At 48.7% G+C, this 17,400-nt stretch overlaps 2 protein-coding genes and 1 pseudogene across 5 annotated transcripts in view; 1 reads left to right on the top strand and 2 right to left on the bottom strand.

Annotated features, from left to right (window-relative positions):
• LOC140913272 (pepsin A-like) overlaps nt 1–2,632 on the bottom strand; it is a 69,260-nt pseudogene extending 66,628 nt beyond the window's left edge.
• Nucleotides 1,834–17,400, top strand: part of VPS37C (VPS37C subunit of ESCRT-I) — a 25,343-nt gene continuing 9,776 nt past the window's right edge. Inside the window, exons 1-5 of one of the 4 annotated variants that reach the window (XM_073346904.1) lie at nt 1,834–1,999; nt 5,449–5,563; nt 5,661–5,832; nt 6,319–6,401; nt 6,682–9,484. In XM_073346904.1, coding sequence (XP_073203005.1) covers nt 5,471–5,563; nt 5,661–5,832; nt 6,319–6,401; nt 6,682–7,449 — 1,116 coding nt within the window. In that variant the 5' untranslated portion in view covers nt 1,834–1,999; nt 5,449–5,470 and the 3' untranslated portion in view covers nt 7,450–9,484. The other 3 variants (XM_073346905.1, XM_073346903.1, XM_073346906.1) reach the window with 3 other exon arrangements.
• The window catches only part of CD5 (CD5 molecule), a 25,279-nt gene continuing 18,814 nt past the window's right edge, over nt 10,936–17,400 (bottom strand). Inside the window, exons 6-11 of the mRNA XM_073346902.1 lie at nt 16,330–16,608; nt 15,603–15,734; nt 14,365–14,418; nt 13,028–13,150; nt 12,485–12,584; nt 10,936–12,300 (exon numbers count right to left, since the gene is read on the bottom strand). Of these exons, the coding sequence (XP_073203003.1) occupies nt 12,499–12,584; nt 13,028–13,150; nt 14,365–14,418; nt 15,603–15,734; nt 16,330–16,608 (674 nt within the window). The 3' untranslated portion in view covers nt 10,936–12,300; nt 12,485–12,498. The remainder of the gene's footprint in view (nt 12,301–12,484; nt 12,585–13,027; nt 13,151–14,364; nt 14,419–15,602; nt 15,735–16,329; nt 16,609–17,400) is intronic.

The following is a 17,400-nucleotide window of genomic DNA, read 5'->3' as shown; positions in this document are numbered from 1 at the left end:
GCTCCATTGCTGTGGCGGTGGCAATTCGGCGGCGACTGCTTGGGGTGGCAAAATTGGCAGAGCCACCCCTGGCTGGACTTGCCAGGAATGTGTCTGATAAGAATTATATTTACTGAACACAGAGGCATGGAACAAAAATGTGTTAGTCAGTGCAAGATGAGCTGTGTATTGGGTAATCTAGCCTCACAGGGAGCTTCCTTGCCCAGCACTAGAAGAGAACGCTGGCTCCAGGGAAGTCCCAGCATTGCGGGAAGTCATCCAGCTCTGAAGAGACACCAAAGACAAAAGTCTTGCATACACGGGGGTTTTGCCTCAATTTCAGCCACCAGTGTAAAACTCCAGTGTAGGCAAGCAAAACTGCTATTTGTACTGATGGAGCAGACCCTGGTTTTGAGCAGCTACAGGAGTGGCTGGGCCTGATAGCTGTACTCAGAGCAAATCCCCACATAGATACTGATGTAAAGGAGGGAAGTGAAGAGAGTGACAGGAAAGCACTGACTGGAACTGCTATTGTTCAATTATGCAGTGAGTCAGTTAACTGGGGAAGCAATTATGATCTGCACCAATAACACAAGAAATCAATAATGAAACAATTATTACAGGAATCCATTAATGAAAGATTCAGCTGTACACCAAATCAATTATAGAAGGGAATGGGGACAACAGCCAGCCAGTTGGGAACTAATACTACCAGGTCTAGACGATCAGGGATTGAGTGATGTTAACAGTTAAGTAAAGTTGTAACGACATAACTACGATTCTGGTGCTGGTTGGGTGCCTGGTTCCTCCAGCCCAGCGGGAGGCAGGGAGAAGATAGCACTGGCATGGTGATGCCTGGAAGAAGTGGTAGCGAGGGCCTACAGGTGTCTCAACAGCAACACCTCCACAACTGGGAGCAAAGGGGAAGGTTGGGAAGGATCTGGATCCCACAAAGGTTAAATCTACCAACTCCCCCCTTACCCTCAAAAAACAAACAAAAAATCCTAGATGAACATTAAATGAGATCTGAATCCCAGAGTCCCTGTTTTCTTTGATAGTTTCTAATCACATCCCCCAAAATCTAGATGAGGAGGTGGGGATGGAGGTAGAAGTAGTGTTCCCAGCTACCTTTGTTTCTGCTGAGTGAACAGGAAAGGTCTGTGCCCAGGGGGCAGAAGCCTGTTGGCACTCCTGCTGCGTGATCACAGCTGGTACCAAGCGTTTCCCAAATTGCTCCCGCCGGGCTAATCCATGGGCTGAAAATGCCTCGGCAGCGTTAGCATCGAGCGGGGGTCCTGGCGGCAGCTTGGTGTTGCGTGTGCCACGGTGATCTCAGCATGACAGTGCTTGCTGTAGGTGCCGCGGTTGTCCCCAGGTTCACACCTGCCCGCACCAGGCAGGGACTGTCTGGAAATGAATTAACTCTTCCTGTGCCAAGGCTACGTCGTGCCCGTGAGTTAACGAAGCAGGGAGTCAGCCAGGGCCCGGGAGGGTTGTGACATATGCAGGAACCATGGCGCCGGCTTAGTGCTTGGCGGGGGAGGGAAGACGGAGGCGTCTCCCTCCCAAATATGCCGGACTCCTCAGCTCCAGCACTCCGGTGCCCTGCCCCCAGACGGCTGATGGTGGCAGCCGAGCCCTGGAGGGGTTCGGCCTGTTGTGTCCATGGGGGTATTAGCCCAGGTCAGAGCTGGGCCAGGTGTAGGATTTACCCCTCCCCCCATGCTGGAGGTGGCCCGCATCCCATACAGGGCACGGGCTGTCGGGGGACGGGCGCTCAGAGTCAGCCGCTTGAGGCCCGGCCCAACCCCGCCCCAACCCCGCCCCCTCCGCAGCGGAACAAAGATGGCGCGCGGCTGAAAGCGCTCTAGACCGGACCAGCTGCCGGAGCGTACCATCCTCCTCACATTGCCACCGTCTTCCCCACCCCCCTACCTCCACAGCAATGGTGAGGCTCACTTCCGGTCGAGGACCGGAACCCGGAAGTGTGTGGCCCTGGGGGCTCCCCGGCTGCTCACAGGTGAGTATTCTCTTACCGATTATCGGCTCCTTATCGCTTAACCCCTTCCCGGCCAGGTCTCGCGAGAACAGTGGGGATTGGCTCTCTTCCTCCCCTCAGCTGGCGACAGGGGCGGGACTGTGCGTGCGACGATGCACCGACATTCTATGCTCCCCGCCCTCCCCTGTCGCGCGCCGATCTCTTTCTCCTCCTCCCCAGGTGGCGTGGCACGTGCATCAGCGCCAGCTGTCCAGCCCAGCGCGTGCCCTTCCCGCCCTTCGCCGGCGGTGGGGGGAGGGGAGAGGCTGTTACGCTGGGAGCCCCCGTCACTATCTCTGCCCGTACCCCGCCCTGTCCTCGCACCAACACACCCGGTGCCAGGGCCAGATTAACCTTTTGTGGGCCCAGTGCCAAACATATTTGTGCGCCCCCACAGGGGCAATGGAGCATGGCGCGGCGAGGCCAGTCCCCAGGGCGAGGGGCCCGCCAGGCGCATGGCATGGCAGGGGCGGCCCCGCTCCGCCCAGTCCAGTGCAAGGCCACTATTTACAAACTGGCAGTTGCCAGATGCACAGTGGCCATGTGATGCCAGCATGTCCCATCCCACGCCAAAGAGCCCCCCCGCCCAACACCCCACTGACTTCCTATGACCATAGCCCCCCCAGACCTCCCCTGGAAATGCACAGCACCCTGCCCAGCACTCCCCTGCCCACAGCCCCATCACAACTGCCCAGCACCCCCCACAGAACCCCCACTCCCTATTGCCCCAACACACACATCTTCCCTGCCCCCTCACAACCCAGCACCCTCTCCCCCCCAGATTCCCCAGAGACCCACTCCCCCAAGCCCTGCCTCCCGGCTGCACTCACTGGTCCTGCTGGGAGGCGACTGTGTCTGCTGGGCTGAGCTGGCAGTGCAGTTAGGGCTGGTCCCAGGGCCAACAATTGCTCTGTCCCTTCATGAGTGCTGCAATCAGCCAGGCCAAGGCCTGCTCCGCCAGGCTCCCTCAAGAGGCTCTTGCCTGGAGGGGCCCAGCTAAGCCCCCCACACTGTCCCCCCGCCCAGACTGAGACTGGCCAGGCTTCTGCGCCAGTCCCAGGCGGCTCAGCTCCAAGGAGACAGGTGGAGCCCCACAGGCCTGGAGCCAGCAGTGCACTGGGGTCCAGCCAGGGGGCAGAGAGGAGCCAGAAGCAAGTGGTGGGTGGCGGGAGGAGTGTGGTCTCGGGGTACAGTGCAAGTGGAGTAGGCCAGGGCCGCTTCTGAGCTCTATGGAGCCACTGGCACCATTATAAACCTGGCACTGCTCGGTGCAGCCATCAAGGTGGGTAACTCGCCCCCGGTATAGCTGGAGCGGGTGACTTGCGCCGATGCGGCCAGTGCTGGCCCTTATGTGGGCTGCTCAGCCCAAGTGCCCAGCGCTGGCCCTTCCTCGTGCGGGCAGCTCAGGTTGATGCTGCCAGCACTGGCCCTCGTGCAGGTGACTTGCATCAGTGTCCAGTGCAGTCCCTGTGTGGGTGAATTATGCCAACACACCCAGCTGCACGCACCCTGTGTTCATGACTCACACTATGCTTTGCCGACGTGGGAGTGGCCTGTACCCAATGTGCCTAACACCAGCCTTAAGTGGATGACTCATGCCAACACTCCTAATGCTGCTGCCAGGTGAGTGACTTGTGCTATTGCACCCAGGGCTGCCCCATGCATGTGACTTACACCAACCCTCCCAGACCTGGCCTGTGTGGGTGACTCATGCCAACAAGCTCTGTGATTGTGACCCCATGGGCCGCCCCATAAACGGCTTGCTTTCACTGTTACTAATGTATGGGCCTCATCAGCTGAGAAATAGCATTGCTACTCATCAAAGGGCTTACTAAATAGATAGCCCGATCCCACTGCTTTCCAGGCTTCTGATTCTGGGCCTCTTCAGCAGAAGTCAGTTCTACTAGTGAACATCCTCTACTGAAATTCTTCTGGTATAGGTATGGCCATGCCATTAGAATTGTTTTTGTTCTCTAGGAGATTATAGATACACTGAAGCAGGGGGTAGGGTTTCCAGCTGCCCCAGTTCTCACTGCCCTGTATCATTCATCTTGTGAGTGTGGCTTGTGAGACAGCTAAGAGCCCTGAGTTTGTTTAAGAGTCTGCAGCGTGATGGCAAAATTTGCTGATGCACATATGCCTTCTGGTTTCACAACGTGATTATTAGATGGGTTTGGTTGTGTCCTGGCTGGAGGGGATTTGGAGACCTGAATGTTCATTTGACATAATATGTTATTTGCAGAGACTAATGCAACATCTCCAGAGTCAGAATCTGTGAGATATTTCACTTGAATCAGAGGTAGAAGAGACACCCGTAGCTAGTACTAGGTTAAAATCTGCACTAGTTGTCTCATTGGTCCCTTTTCGCACCTCTGCAGGAATGTACCTCTGTTTTTTTTTTTTCCTGTTTAGTTTTTATTCTGTTCCCAGTTACTGTATATAGCACTTTTCTGACAGAGTGTGACCTTAATGCGTAACAAAGCTAAATGGTACAAGACAGCCAGAGCATATATAAATGATGGAAAAGAGTGCTGCAAAGGGTTTATTCCACTGACCTCAGTGGAGTTAATCCTGATTTACAAAGGTGTGAGAGCCCATTGCATGGAAAATATGAAAGTATTTATTCATAAAGGGAAAAGAAAGGAAAGGGAAATTCAGGTGTGACATGGGCAAGAAGATAAAAACATATTGTCAGACATGATTTGAAAAGGTAGGGAGATACAGGAAGGCTGTTCCAGGTGGCAGGAGTGCCAGAGTGGAAGGCATTTACATCGGGTGATGTGTAGAAGACTAGCAGGAAAATGAGCAGGGAAGTGTGTCTAGAGATAGACGATTGGTTTTAAAAACACAGGGGGATCATGCTGAGCAGAATCTTGAAATAAATGGCCAGCTAGTGAAGTTGTTTAAGAATTGGATTGATATAGCCACACACTTTGGTATGACTGAGAAGGTGTTTTTCTCCACTTTTAAATGCCTTTGTCCTGGCACAGAGGAGGAATCATCTCCCTCTATTGTCCCTGAAATGGAAATACACTGTTGTTGTAGCTGTGTTTGTCCCAGGATACTAGAGAGACAAGGTAGATGGATAATATCTTTTACTGGACCAACTTCTGTTGGTGAGAGTGACAAGCCTTCGAGCATACCTCTCTCGCCAGCAAAAGTTGGTCCAAAAAAAGATATTAGCTCATTCACCTTGTCTCCCTGAAATGGAAAGACCGTTGCCAAAATCAAAATGGCTAGATTTGCTGTTTTCTTTTTCTCTCTGTCCTCAGACTCTCTGTTGTGACAGAATCCCCCCTACCACTGTTGATTGACATAATTTATCAAAGCGTCTTGTTAAGTCTGTCATGGGATTAATATCTATATATTGTCAGTGTGCAGCTGGCTTTGTGAAACCTAGTAATTGTCCATTTACACTCCTCATCTCTTAGGAATTCACATTCCCCAGTGAAAATGGAGACCTTAAGGGACCTATCTGTGAAGGAGCTCCAGGAGCTGCAGGAGAATTCTGAGGAGATAGAGCGTCTGGCACTGGAATCAACAGAGGTAAACATTAACATGCATGCTGCAGGGTAAGGAAAGTGTGGATGCAGACAGGAGGTGCTGCTCCTCATTGGCTGTGGCTTTTGATCTCCCCTCTCAGGTCCAGGAACTACAGCTGGAAAGGGAGATGGCCTTGGCCACAAACCGGAGCCTGGCAGAACAGAACCTGGAATTCCAGACGCCGCTGGAAACTGGCCGCACAAACCTTTCCGACAGATACCAGAAGCTGCAGAAGCTGGCTGAACAGTGCCAGGAGCAGAAGGCAAAATTGGGTACGTGTCTCCCAAACCACCCACCCTCCCCAGTGTAGTCAGGTCATCTGTAACCAGGACTTTTTCCCATCTCTTTCCCCACCCCCCGCATTCCTGCCCAGTGGACTGAGGAGCTCCCTTTCTGTACAGGAGGTCTGTATTCTGAATCTGTCTTCTGGTTTTTGTTCAGACTGACATGGACAGAGTAGAGGTGATTCCCTAGCCAAGAGACTGCACAATGTTGGTTTCTCCTTGGGTTTTCTCCCTATATTAAAACTCCCCAAGGCAGCGAAGGTTCCCATTGTGAATGTGAGGGGTTTAACAAAGTCTTGGTGGCATGGGGCAGGAAGGTGACATAGTTTCTACTTTACGCTTTGCTGGGATCATGAGTTAAAACATAGAGCCTTGGGATAGGTGCCTAGTATTGTCTCTGAGAGAGCTGGAGACATGGTAATTTTGCCTAGTTTTTGTATGTCACGTTTTGGTCATCACATTTTTCCTCCCCAGAGAAATTTTCTGTGGCGATGCAGCCTGGGACCTTGTTAAATCTTCTGCAGGTGGAGGGCCAAAGGATTGAAGAGGAATCTGAGGTGATACTAAAATTTAAGTTCAAATGAAAATAAAATTGACTAATGGAAATCTCCCTGAAAACTTGAAATTGCCCTCCCCAACCAGCACCCTAAATTGGAGATTATCTCCCATAGATTGAAGCCATTGTCCTAAAGATTGGGATTATCACTCCTTTATAGTTGAGTGGTTTAATTGTTTCCATGTGATCTAGGCCATGTCTGAGAACATGGGGTCTGAGCTGGAGCTGGGAGAGAACATTGGAGGGGGCAGCGTTGGTATCAGTGGTGTCTTGTGTTTCAGACTATGGCCGAGAAGTTCCTGGAGGGCGAAGTGCCACTGGAGATATTTCTTGAGCAGTTTTCCTCCATGAGGAAGTTGTCCCACCTGCGACGGGTCAGAGTGGAAAAGCTCCAAGAGGTACTGAGGAAGTCCGAAGCTTCACAGGAACCAGCCAGTGACTCTCATTTTAACCACCAGCATCCTGCTCCTCACGTAACTCCTGGGCCTGCTGATGAGCAGCAGCCACAGCCCTTCCTATCAGGAACACCATCCTTCCCTTTGCCCTATAGTCCAGCCCCACGCATGCCTGTAGGCCCCACAGCCCATGGAACTCTCCAACCTGCTCCTTTCTCTGGAGCACCAGTTATAATGGGACCCCTCACCTCCTCTCAGCCAAGCACCCAACCCACATTTCCCTATAAACCACCTCCAGCTCCCGGATACCCACAGGCCCCACCTGGAGGCTCGGCACCAGGATACTCCCAGCCTCAGACAAGAGGCTCATCTTCAGCCCCAGGGTACCCTTGGGCTCCATGCAGAGGGCCACCATCTGCCTCAGGTTACTCTCAACCCCAGCCCAGAGCTCCATCTGGACTAGGGTACCCCCAGCCTCCACAGTCTCCATATTTTCCACCAGGAGGTGGAAGACCACAGTGTCCATACCCAACCCAGCCACCGCTACCTAGTTTTCCAATTCCATCCCAGCCTCCGTATCCTCCAGCTTCACATTCTCCCTTTGGATACCCACCACCTCCACCACCTCGAGGCCCTGCTTGGCCTGGATACTAGTTAGTACTTCTGGAGAGCTTGCTTCATCATCCTCTCCTGTGTCATGGTCTGAGATATCGATCCTTGCTGAGAAATAAGCAAAAGAAGAAAGAGCTGGGAGTGTTGTCCTCAGACCCATACATGTATAAGCATTATGTAAGGTGAGAGGTGTGGTTCTGGCGTCCTATACATGCTAACAGCATGAGATGTAAGACAAAGTGACACCGTAACAGCACATCCGAGGATTGCACTATTTTAGGTTTTGGTTAATGAATAATACCGTGTGATGGCTGCTGGCATTCTTCAGTGGCCACTTGTACTGCTTGGTCTTTCGAAGCCATGTTGGAAAATATAAATAGTAAGCCAGATTCTCTACTACTATAAATGGGCAAAACATGCATTGATTTACACCAACTGAGGACCTGTGTGTGAGATGCCTGTGTGTATAGTTTTCTACACATATAGATATATACCAAAAGAATTCTAAAGACACAGGTGTGAGAGAGATGGAGTGAGAATCTCTGACAGTATTTGACCGGAAATGCTCATATTGCTTCCTAGGGAACTCAAGTCTGGAAACTAGACTAGCAGAGTCAGCCAGATTCAGAATCAATGCATAATTTATCTTGTCAATGAGAAGCGACTAGCTAGCATGTTGGGATAGGTCACCCCTTGATATGCCCCATGTCACTGTAGCGTAATTCAAAACCGGCTCCAGTCCTGCCATTCCCAGGATACTGCAGGACCAACATTTCCTTACCACTGCCTCTGTCCGTCTAACCATACTGATGTTATGATTTTACTGCAAAGCAAAGGTCTGTCCAGTGCTGCCACTGTCTATCCATTTCAGCTGTTTCCAGCCTACTCGTGGGAAAAGGCCCCTTTAGCACTGGCCCCTTTTAGCTACGAGGCAGGCAGAGCCCTCCTTTGCAGGATGTGGATTATCACAGAGAAGGCATCAGGGTCATGAAATATGCCTGGGATTTGATATGTGGAATATCTGTTCTGCCATGGAGATAAAATGAGTTGGCGTGATGCTTCTGGAGCTGCTAATAATTTGGAGGCAAGGCAGCATGTGCCTTGACCTGTAGAAATCTGGGTGACTAAGCCTTATTTGCTGGTTGATGGTGGAAAACAACACTACTATCCAAACTTTGGTAATGGTTCAGTGAAACACTGAGGTATGTAAGGTCTCCTGCAATGTCTCTTCCTCCTCTCTAGTGACCTGCGGTAGGGGTGAAGGTACACTGGATCAAGAAGCATCCAGTATCCCTTGCATATTCCCCGCCCCCCTTCCTCCTTTGTTGACCTGAGGAAACAATGGACCCAACAGAGAGAATGAAGGATTCTTAACAAAAATGGTATTTTGCTTTGGTCTGCACTTACCTACCAAATTCTGTTGCTTACCTGTAAGTTATTTATAAAGATAGATGACTAATGGACTAGACCAAGTTGAAAGCTTTTGGAATTTGATGGAAACAGTTCTCTATCTGTGATTAATTAGAGTAATAAAACTTGATTAATTGCACACAGGGTTGCAGCTGTGATTGTTTTGGGATATGAAGTGGTGCCTGGTTGAAATTTTTTATTGATTTTGGTTTTTTGCCAACTCAGCATCCTTGCATTGATTTCCCTTTGATGTCCATATAGTCTTTCCTCTTCTATCTCTCGCTGCCAAATTCTCTATGCATCATCCTTCCTGCCTTTCAGTCTGCAACATACCCTAGGCGCACATTTGTGCAATCCTCTTCTCCAGGGGCTAATTGATCTCATGCTTCAGCATCATTTCTCCTTTACCTTCCTCTTCTCTGCACTGTAGTTTCTATCCTCCATTTTCCCTTCCCACGCCTCATTCCTTTGTCTCATTTCCTTTCTGTCTTGGTTTAATATTGACCTCCTCAGCCCCCATTTCTGCAGCTTTTGGTGTCTTGAAGCTGACCGGATCAGATTGTCTCAGCTTGAATGAGAGGGTAGTTCACTCTCCATGGTTACACACACCCAGTCACAATTACAACCCAGCAAAGACTATTGCCGAAGTTTTTAATTTTTTTTTTTTTAATGGGCGAGTCTTTTCATATCAGTATTGTTTGGTCTGTTCCATCTGTAGCACCAGCTGAGCAGTTCTTTAGCGCCCAGGATGCACGGTGTGACCTTCACTGTGAAGAGCTTTCTGTGAAAGAGAATTCTTCTAATATTGGTTTTGTGAACTTCTACATCTAGTTCTCTAAATTCATGGAAATATGAGTTCTCTGTGTGTCCCCCCCCGGCTCACTGTTTCTTTATCTACTGGAAACAGCAACAATAGCACAAACTCATATGTTTCAAACAGTCTCTCTGCAGATGTAAGGAGTGAGTTTCTTCTTCATTTTGTCTGGGTGAGAAGAGTGTTGCTGGGTTTTGTTGTTTATTTCACAAGTGATATCATATGCCTGTCTGTGACATAACAGCTGGCTGCTGTGGAGTTAGTGATATAGGACAGTGAGTTAAAACAAAGAATGGTTGGATTAACTCAGAATCAGTTGTGATAATCTGTTTTCACACACATGTTCTTTAGTCATAGGGAAGGGGAAAGACAGAAGCAGAAACCGCTCTAAAAAGAATTGGTTTGGTACACTTTCTGCATGGTGTCATCAATTGTTGAATAGCACCACAGTGTGGGGTAGGCTGTGAAGTGTATTTCAGGAGGAGTCTAAGAAGGCGCTTAAAAATCTCCAAATATCTATCTTATTTTTCTAGGAACTTATACTTCATTAATTATAGTGGTCTTTGGATGAGACTGAGTCTCCTTTTAGATTAAATAGATTAAAGCATAATTTTGCTGTGAAAAGTGATTACATAAAAATGTTACTGCCTTACTCCAAAGGCCTGCTCCCTGGGTGTAGTCAGAGTTGGCTCTGTTGACTTCAGTGACAATTGAGGCTTTTGTGTTTTTGACTTCTTAGTCCCTATTCAGCTTTGGAAGACTTACTTGAATTCTGTTCTGGGTCTGGCATCATCAGCATATATCAGCTAAATTCCAGGTGCTGAATCTTTATTGTCAGCGTTATGCAAGCCAGTAAGATCCCAGCTTAACTGTCAGATAACAGGCTGAGCTTGTGGCACTTAGTAGAAACATCTTTTCTCATGTCATCTGAGAGAACTGATATGAAATTCACCATGAGAAATAAGCATGGAGCTTGACAATGCCATTTTTGCCATGTCACTTCAGAACCAGGTTTTAGGAAAATCTTCTTAATTTGTTTTACAATAGTGCCTGAATTGTGCTAGGCACTGGAGATGCACCAAGTAAGAGACAGCCCCGGCTCTGGAGGGTTTACACTATAAATAGACAAGAGAAGTATTATTATCCCCATTTTACAGATGGGGAAACTGAGGTCCAGAGAGAATAAGTGGCTTTCCCACAGTCACCCAGAGAGTTTGTGGCAGAACCACGACGAGTGCCTTAATCCCCCACCCCCACCCCAGAGTGTGTAGCTCGTTCTGTTGTATTGAAAAAAGAAGCATAACTACTAGAAAAAAAGTTTTATTACAACTGTTATTGCTTATTAAATATCTCAGTCATGTTTGTGTTCAGCATTATCTCCTCCCACTCTCATCACACATCCAGCTTGCCTCAATCTTACATATGCCTTCTCTTCATAAACCTAGCCATGCACACCCCCACACATACACACCAGCCCCACTCACATACACATTACCACAGGATATTGTACTCCTCGGGTACTTCAACCATCCAGCCATTTGCTGAGCCAAACATGCATCATCACAGCTTCCTAAGTGACGTAAGAAGACAGTTTATTCCTAATCTTTTCCATGGTGCTTATTACTCTGGTATCTGAGCACCTTGCAGACAATAATGAAGTTAGCTTCACTATATCCTTGGAAGATAGTGAAGTATTCGACTGATTTAGAGTGCAAGAGCAGGCATGGAGACTTGCAATCCACTCCTCCAGGGACTAAGGCCTGGTATACACTTAAAAATTAGATCAACCTAGCTACATTGCTCAGGGCTGTGAAAAATTTCGCACCCCAAACACCATAGTTAGGTTGACCTAACCCCCATTGTAGAAGCAGCTAGGTCGATGAAAGAATTCTTCTGTCGACCTAGCTACTGCCTCTCGGAGAGGTGGATTAACTGCAGCAATGGGAAAAAACTCTTCCATTAATGTTGGAAGCATCTATACTACAGTTTGTTATGTAGACATATCTTAAGTAAACAAACACCACCACTTCACAGCCCAAATGTAAAGCACAATTCTTACACTTGCCTGCCCTTAACAAACAACAACAAATCAACTTCAGCACACACACACACATTTCCTCCCAGTGAGAGGAATGGAGAAGAAACCACAAGCAATGAATGCTAGATGAATTTGTCATAGGAAGGTGCTCACATACCATAGCGATGGGCATAGTACAAGAACCTGAATAGAATAGAATACAGAGGTTAATGACCAACATAGAAAAATCAAATCCACTGATCATGGGTGCCCCAAATTTTAGATGCCTAGCATGAAACACACAGGCCCCTTGAGTTCAGCTCAATACCGCTGAAAATTAGGTCCGGTGGGTCTGAAGCTGTACACCAAAAAATAGAGACACGCACAATTAGGGGTGCTTTTGAAATTTTGGGCCTAAGTGACTTGCCAAAGGTCACTAGGGGGAAAAGAAGGCAGACATCCTGATTCTCTTTGCCCCTATGCATGGAAAGGGATGTGTAATTTGGGGCTGTACAGATTCCCCCATCTCATGTCTCTGGCAGTGTGGGAAAAGCCTTTACAGCTGCATGTAGTAACACGGAAATGATTCCAGTGCAGGATCGTCTCAGATATTTTTTTTCTTCTCTTCTGTCAGTTTTTCAAGTTGTCTTGTCTGCAGGGCAAGAAAACGAACCATGTAGAAAATCACTTAACAGCTGCCAGAATTTTAAGAAGCACAAACACAGCTATTGATTCAGCTCTCATGTGCCTCCCCTCCCCTGCTTGGGTTTGGTGATGACATGATTTGGGAATGGCTCAGCCTGGTGATATAGTGCCAAGGTTAGGGAATGGCTTACCTGGGGGAAAGAGGCTAAAGTCGCCGAGCAGAATGCAAGTCATAGTCACTGTCGGAGGAGTTGTCTGGAGGGTTGGAAGACCTGATCGCCCCTTCCAGAGCTGTAAAAGGAAGAAACCATCACTCTCTTCACTACACAGCCAGAGATCAAGGTGCTAATGACCTCTGTGAGGAGTACCAGGGGTGTAGGAATGAATATCAGGTCCTCCATCCCCAGTACCTCTTAAGTCATGGAAAAATCATAAGAGGTAACAACTACTTCATGCATTCACATAAGTGCCTTTCAGCCAGCTATCACAAAAGTGGTTACTACCCCTCATTTACAGATGGGGAACTGAGGCACAGAGAGTTTAACTGATCTGCCTGAAGCTACAGAGTGGAAGAAGAACCCCTCTAGAATGATTCCCACTCTATTCTAGGGAAACACTGTAGTCCATCTCTGCAAAGCAGGCCTGACTGTCTCCCTTCCCTGCTCTCTTGTTCCTACCTGTCCACTTCTTTTTTTGTGTCATACCTGGTCACTATACACTGTGCTGTCTCTTACCTGGATAAGCCGAAAGGTAGGAGTTCTTCTTAGGGGTCTGAGAATAGTCATTGTCTTCTCCCTGTGCGCCTTGACCTTCCTGACGGGGCCTGAGAGTGACAGTGCTGTTGCGATGGAATGAAACTAGATGGCAGCACAATGGGGAATTGTTAGTCACTGCATCTTTAAGGTAGAATCATAGCAATGTAAGAATCCACTCCAGTCCCCCATGCAGAGGCAGGATTAAGTATACCTAGACCATCCCTACTCCCTCTCCTTTTGAGCTGCAGAACTGTCTTATTGTTTAACCAAAATATCGAGTCTTTTTTCAACATTTTCCCCCAAAGCCGTGGTTGAAACTCCTCACCCTCATTCGCCAACCGCCAGTAGCACCTCCCAAACCCAAACAGGCCAATGTTTGTCAGTCAGCGGGGCTGAGTAAGAACTGAACCAGTGCGGGAACACAGTGGAAGTGTACTGTGCCACTGGAATCGGTGTGTGACTCAACTTTCCCATCTGAGTCACTAAAGAACCATTGAGTCAGCATGGGCCCAAGGTGGGATGCTGCACTACGCATCCCACTACGTGATAGTGGTGAGTCATGCATGGTACTAAGAATTACAGTCCTGCAACAAGTGATCAATAGGGGGCGTTCTTCCTTCTGAGCAAGTATGAAACCAGCCACTAGTCTGGTGAGGAGGGAGTGTTGTGTTGCTGGAGGTGCTGCCTTTTGGTTGAGGTATAAAGCCCCAGTCCTGACCACTTGTGGTCATTAAAATCCCAATGTCATTTAAGCTGGGTAATGACGTTCTCCCTGCCTAAAACTCCCAGCAGTTTCAATGGGAGAGATTATCCTTCACTGTGCCTCCTTAAAGCAGTACAATGCTGCTGTGTTCCACCCCAGAGATGGCTGCATTTCAGGGGTGGGTGTACAACCTTTTCTATGCAGTGTTCTGGGATACTTAGTAACATTTCAAGGGCTTGGATAGGATCTTTCATCCCAGAGCCCTGTCACATATGAAGTTCCTGAGGCCTCGGCCTTATTTTCTGCTTCAGACACGTCTTGTACCTGGGCTGTTTTCTGGCCCTGTGATCATTCAGACAGCCTGAATGAAGGTGGTGAAATGGTGGGATCAGAGGGAAACCTCAGCACCTGTGGTGGCTGTTGGCTGTAAACCACTTAACCCTCAGGCTGAACAATAGCCATCCTGTTGCTGAGTTGTGGAGCCCAGGGGGCCTGTGTGCCTGAGATCAAACTGACCGCAGCAGTGCATCAGATGCTTCAGAGGAAGCTGAAGAGATGAGAGTATTAGGGGTGACCTGCAGAGACCTGCCTCTGTCTTGTGCTTGCTCCTTACCAGTTTGCTGTAATCCAGTTGGGCCTATCCACTGGCGCTGCTGCTTCTTGGAGTCTGCAAAGAGAGGGAGAGGCAATGGGGGGGAGGGATAGCTCAGTGGTTTGAGCATTGGCCTGCTAAACCCAGGGTTGTGAGTTCAATCCTTGAGGGGGCCATTTAGGGATCTGGGGCAAAAACTGGGGATTGGTCCTGCTTTGAGCAGGGGGTTGGACTAGATGACCTCCTGAGGTCCCTTCCCACCCTGATATTCTATGATAAGTGCGGTGGAGGAGGGAAGGGTGAAGTTAGATGGGTACAGACCAGTCTGTCACTTTATACACATCACAGAATCACAGGCACTAGGGGCTGGAGAGCCCCATTAGATCAGCTTGTCCTAGAAGTGCACTTTCTAGTGCTTTGTCCATTTGGATTTCACACAGCTCCAGCAATGGGGATTCCCTTGGAGACTATTCCCCATCTTGATTGATCTCGCTGTCAGGAGCAGTTTTTTTCTGGATGTTCTGCCTTAATTTCCCTTTTGTCTCCTCCTAGCCCCATAAGCCACATCAAATAATCCCTCTGCTTCCTGGCTAGACACTTGAGATGCTAGAAATCATTTGGATAAGACAGGGCCTGGCTGATCCTTTGTGTCATTTCCATGTCTAAGCCTCTCAAGAGCCTGTGAAATACACAACACTGGGTGATTCAAGAGGCTTTTCCATTCTGAACTCCTTTTTTATTTTGCCTGCATTGTGTGGGCTAGACAATTGCGGATCTCGAGGAGAGGCATTTGTGGTGTGTTTCAAAGACTGGGAAACCCCTCTGACTCAGGAACTCACATTCCAAAAACTGATGTACAAGATCAACAGGAGAAATGCGTGTGTGTCTCCTGAATCCTCAAAGGGACGATATATAAAACTCCTTTTGTTTAAGAGCAATACATCAGCCAATATAGCTCTGTGATGCCACCGCTCCAGAGGTAATGGAGTGGGAAAGAGGCCAAAAGAAGGGGAGGGCATGGGAAGACAGACAGCAACAGAGCAGGAGGAAGAGAGCAAGAGACTGGGAGAAAAAGAGAGAGAGAAGAAGACGGGAAATAGACATAAGAGCTAGAGGGACAGTGACTCCCAGCTGTGTGAGTGAGATGAGAACTTGCCCTAGACTCCTTGGAGGAGTGAAGCTGAGGGAGTCAGACATGCTATGGTATAAGGACAACAGGATCAGTGGTCTCACAGCTACAGCAAGAGTTTGTCACATACATTTCTTCTGTAGCTTCTTGTAGGCGGGAGGTCCACAGATAATGATGAGAACTCCAAGGAGGATCAGAGCCAGGAGGATGCTCACAATGGTTCCTGCTCCCACCCCAGCTGAGCGTGGCTTGAAATTCTGGCCTGGGAAAAGGAGTTGCAGTTACTGATTAATTCCCATCTCTCCAGAGACATGCCAGTGCTTCGGACAGGTTTGACAGCTTAGCCAGCCTCTGGTGATCCCTAGGAGAACAGTCCCACCTTAAACCCCAATCCCTCCACTCCGCCCCAAAGACTCAATTACAACCCAAAATCCCCATGCCAAGCCCTTCCCAAGCTCCCAATCTATATCACAAATCTCACTCAACTCACATCTTCTGCCCCTAAACACCACCTTCTACCCAATTTCCAACCCCAGCAATTTGCAAAGGTTGACTGTAGATCAGGCAAATTTCTCTTCCTCCCCATTTCCTTAGTACATCAGCCACATGTGGGTCTTTGTCCCTTTTGAGTGGCTGGTCCACGTAAAAGATTTATGAGTCTGCTTCTGCCGCCAGGCTAATGGCATTAGTTCTTTAGCCTACGAGTAGCAGCTCATGTGAGATCCAGAGATCCTTTGTTCCATCCCCATAGATGACCTAGCCAAAGGGTCATCACCGACCTGTTTCCTGATGTAAAGTGGTCCTATCCCATGAGGGATAAGCACTGGTCTAAAACACAAGAGAACCTGTTGGCTTACACGTGACTCTCGTTTTGGAGCAGCTTTCTCTTTTGAAAGTGGAACACTCCTGGAGGTGCTGTTGGCTGCAGGACACTCCCTGTGTCTTGGCACCTGGGACTTGGACGCTCAAGGAGAGCTTCCCGCACTGCAACTCTTGGCACACCTGCTGCCCCCTAGATTTCTTCCATGAATTGGAATCGCACAAGACTTCCCATTTCCCCTCATGGAACACCTCCATGACCCCTTCACAGGGGCTCTGGCTGTCCCCAAGCCTTCGCATCACCCTTGGCTGGGAACCTGGGGAGGAGACAAGCAGGGATTGGTGAGACCCCAGGCGAGTGGATATCTGAATGACCCAGCTGACTACAGGCAATGTGGCCTAGTGGGTAGAACACTAGCCTGCCAATGGGGAGACCTGGATTCTGTTCCCATCCCTGCCGCTAATCTGCTGGGTGATCATGGACAAGGTACTTTACTTCTGTGTCCCCTCCCATCCTTTGTCCTGTGCAGTAAGAATGGAAGCTCTTGGGGGTGGAAGCTGTCTCTCATGATGTGTCTATACAGCGCCTAGCACAGTGGGATCCTGATCTCATATGAGGCCTTCAGGTGCTGCAAATAATTATCAACAATGGGCAGACTGATGGAGTTCCAGTGCATTTCATACCTAATGCTGCTAGTTAATAGTCGTTTGTGTGGTATACGTGGCCATGAAAACCACCCCATTCACTGCTGCATTTCACAGCTGGTGATATTGCACTAAATTCCTATCCATTCTAGTGATCTCATGGTTTGTTGGTTAGACCCCAGGCTGGGGTGGCAGGTGCTCTGAGTTCCAATCCTGACTCATTGTGTGATCCGGGGCAAGTCTATGGTTTTGCCTCCTGTAAAATGGGGACAATAATCACGCCTCATAGGGAAATTATAAGGGTTAATGATTAATGTGTGAACAGTGCTTGGAAATCCTCATCTACAAGTGGCTAGAGAAGTTCAGAGTATTAGTAAAGTAATATTGTACTGCATCATATGGAATATTAATTGCACTGTATTGTATCATATAGGCTTGCATTGCAATGGATGCTATCTATGGTA

The sequence above is a fragment of the Lepidochelys kempii genome, chromosome 6 (assembly GCF_965140265.1).
Source record: "Lepidochelys kempii isolate rLepKem1 chromosome 6, rLepKem1.hap2, whole genome shotgun sequence".
In the NCBI taxonomy this organism is placed as follows: Eukaryota; Metazoa; Chordata; order Testudines; family Cheloniidae; genus Lepidochelys; species Lepidochelys kempii.
The sequence above is the reverse complement of the archived record's forward strand: the minus strand, read 5'-3'. Positions and strand labels throughout refer to the sequence as shown.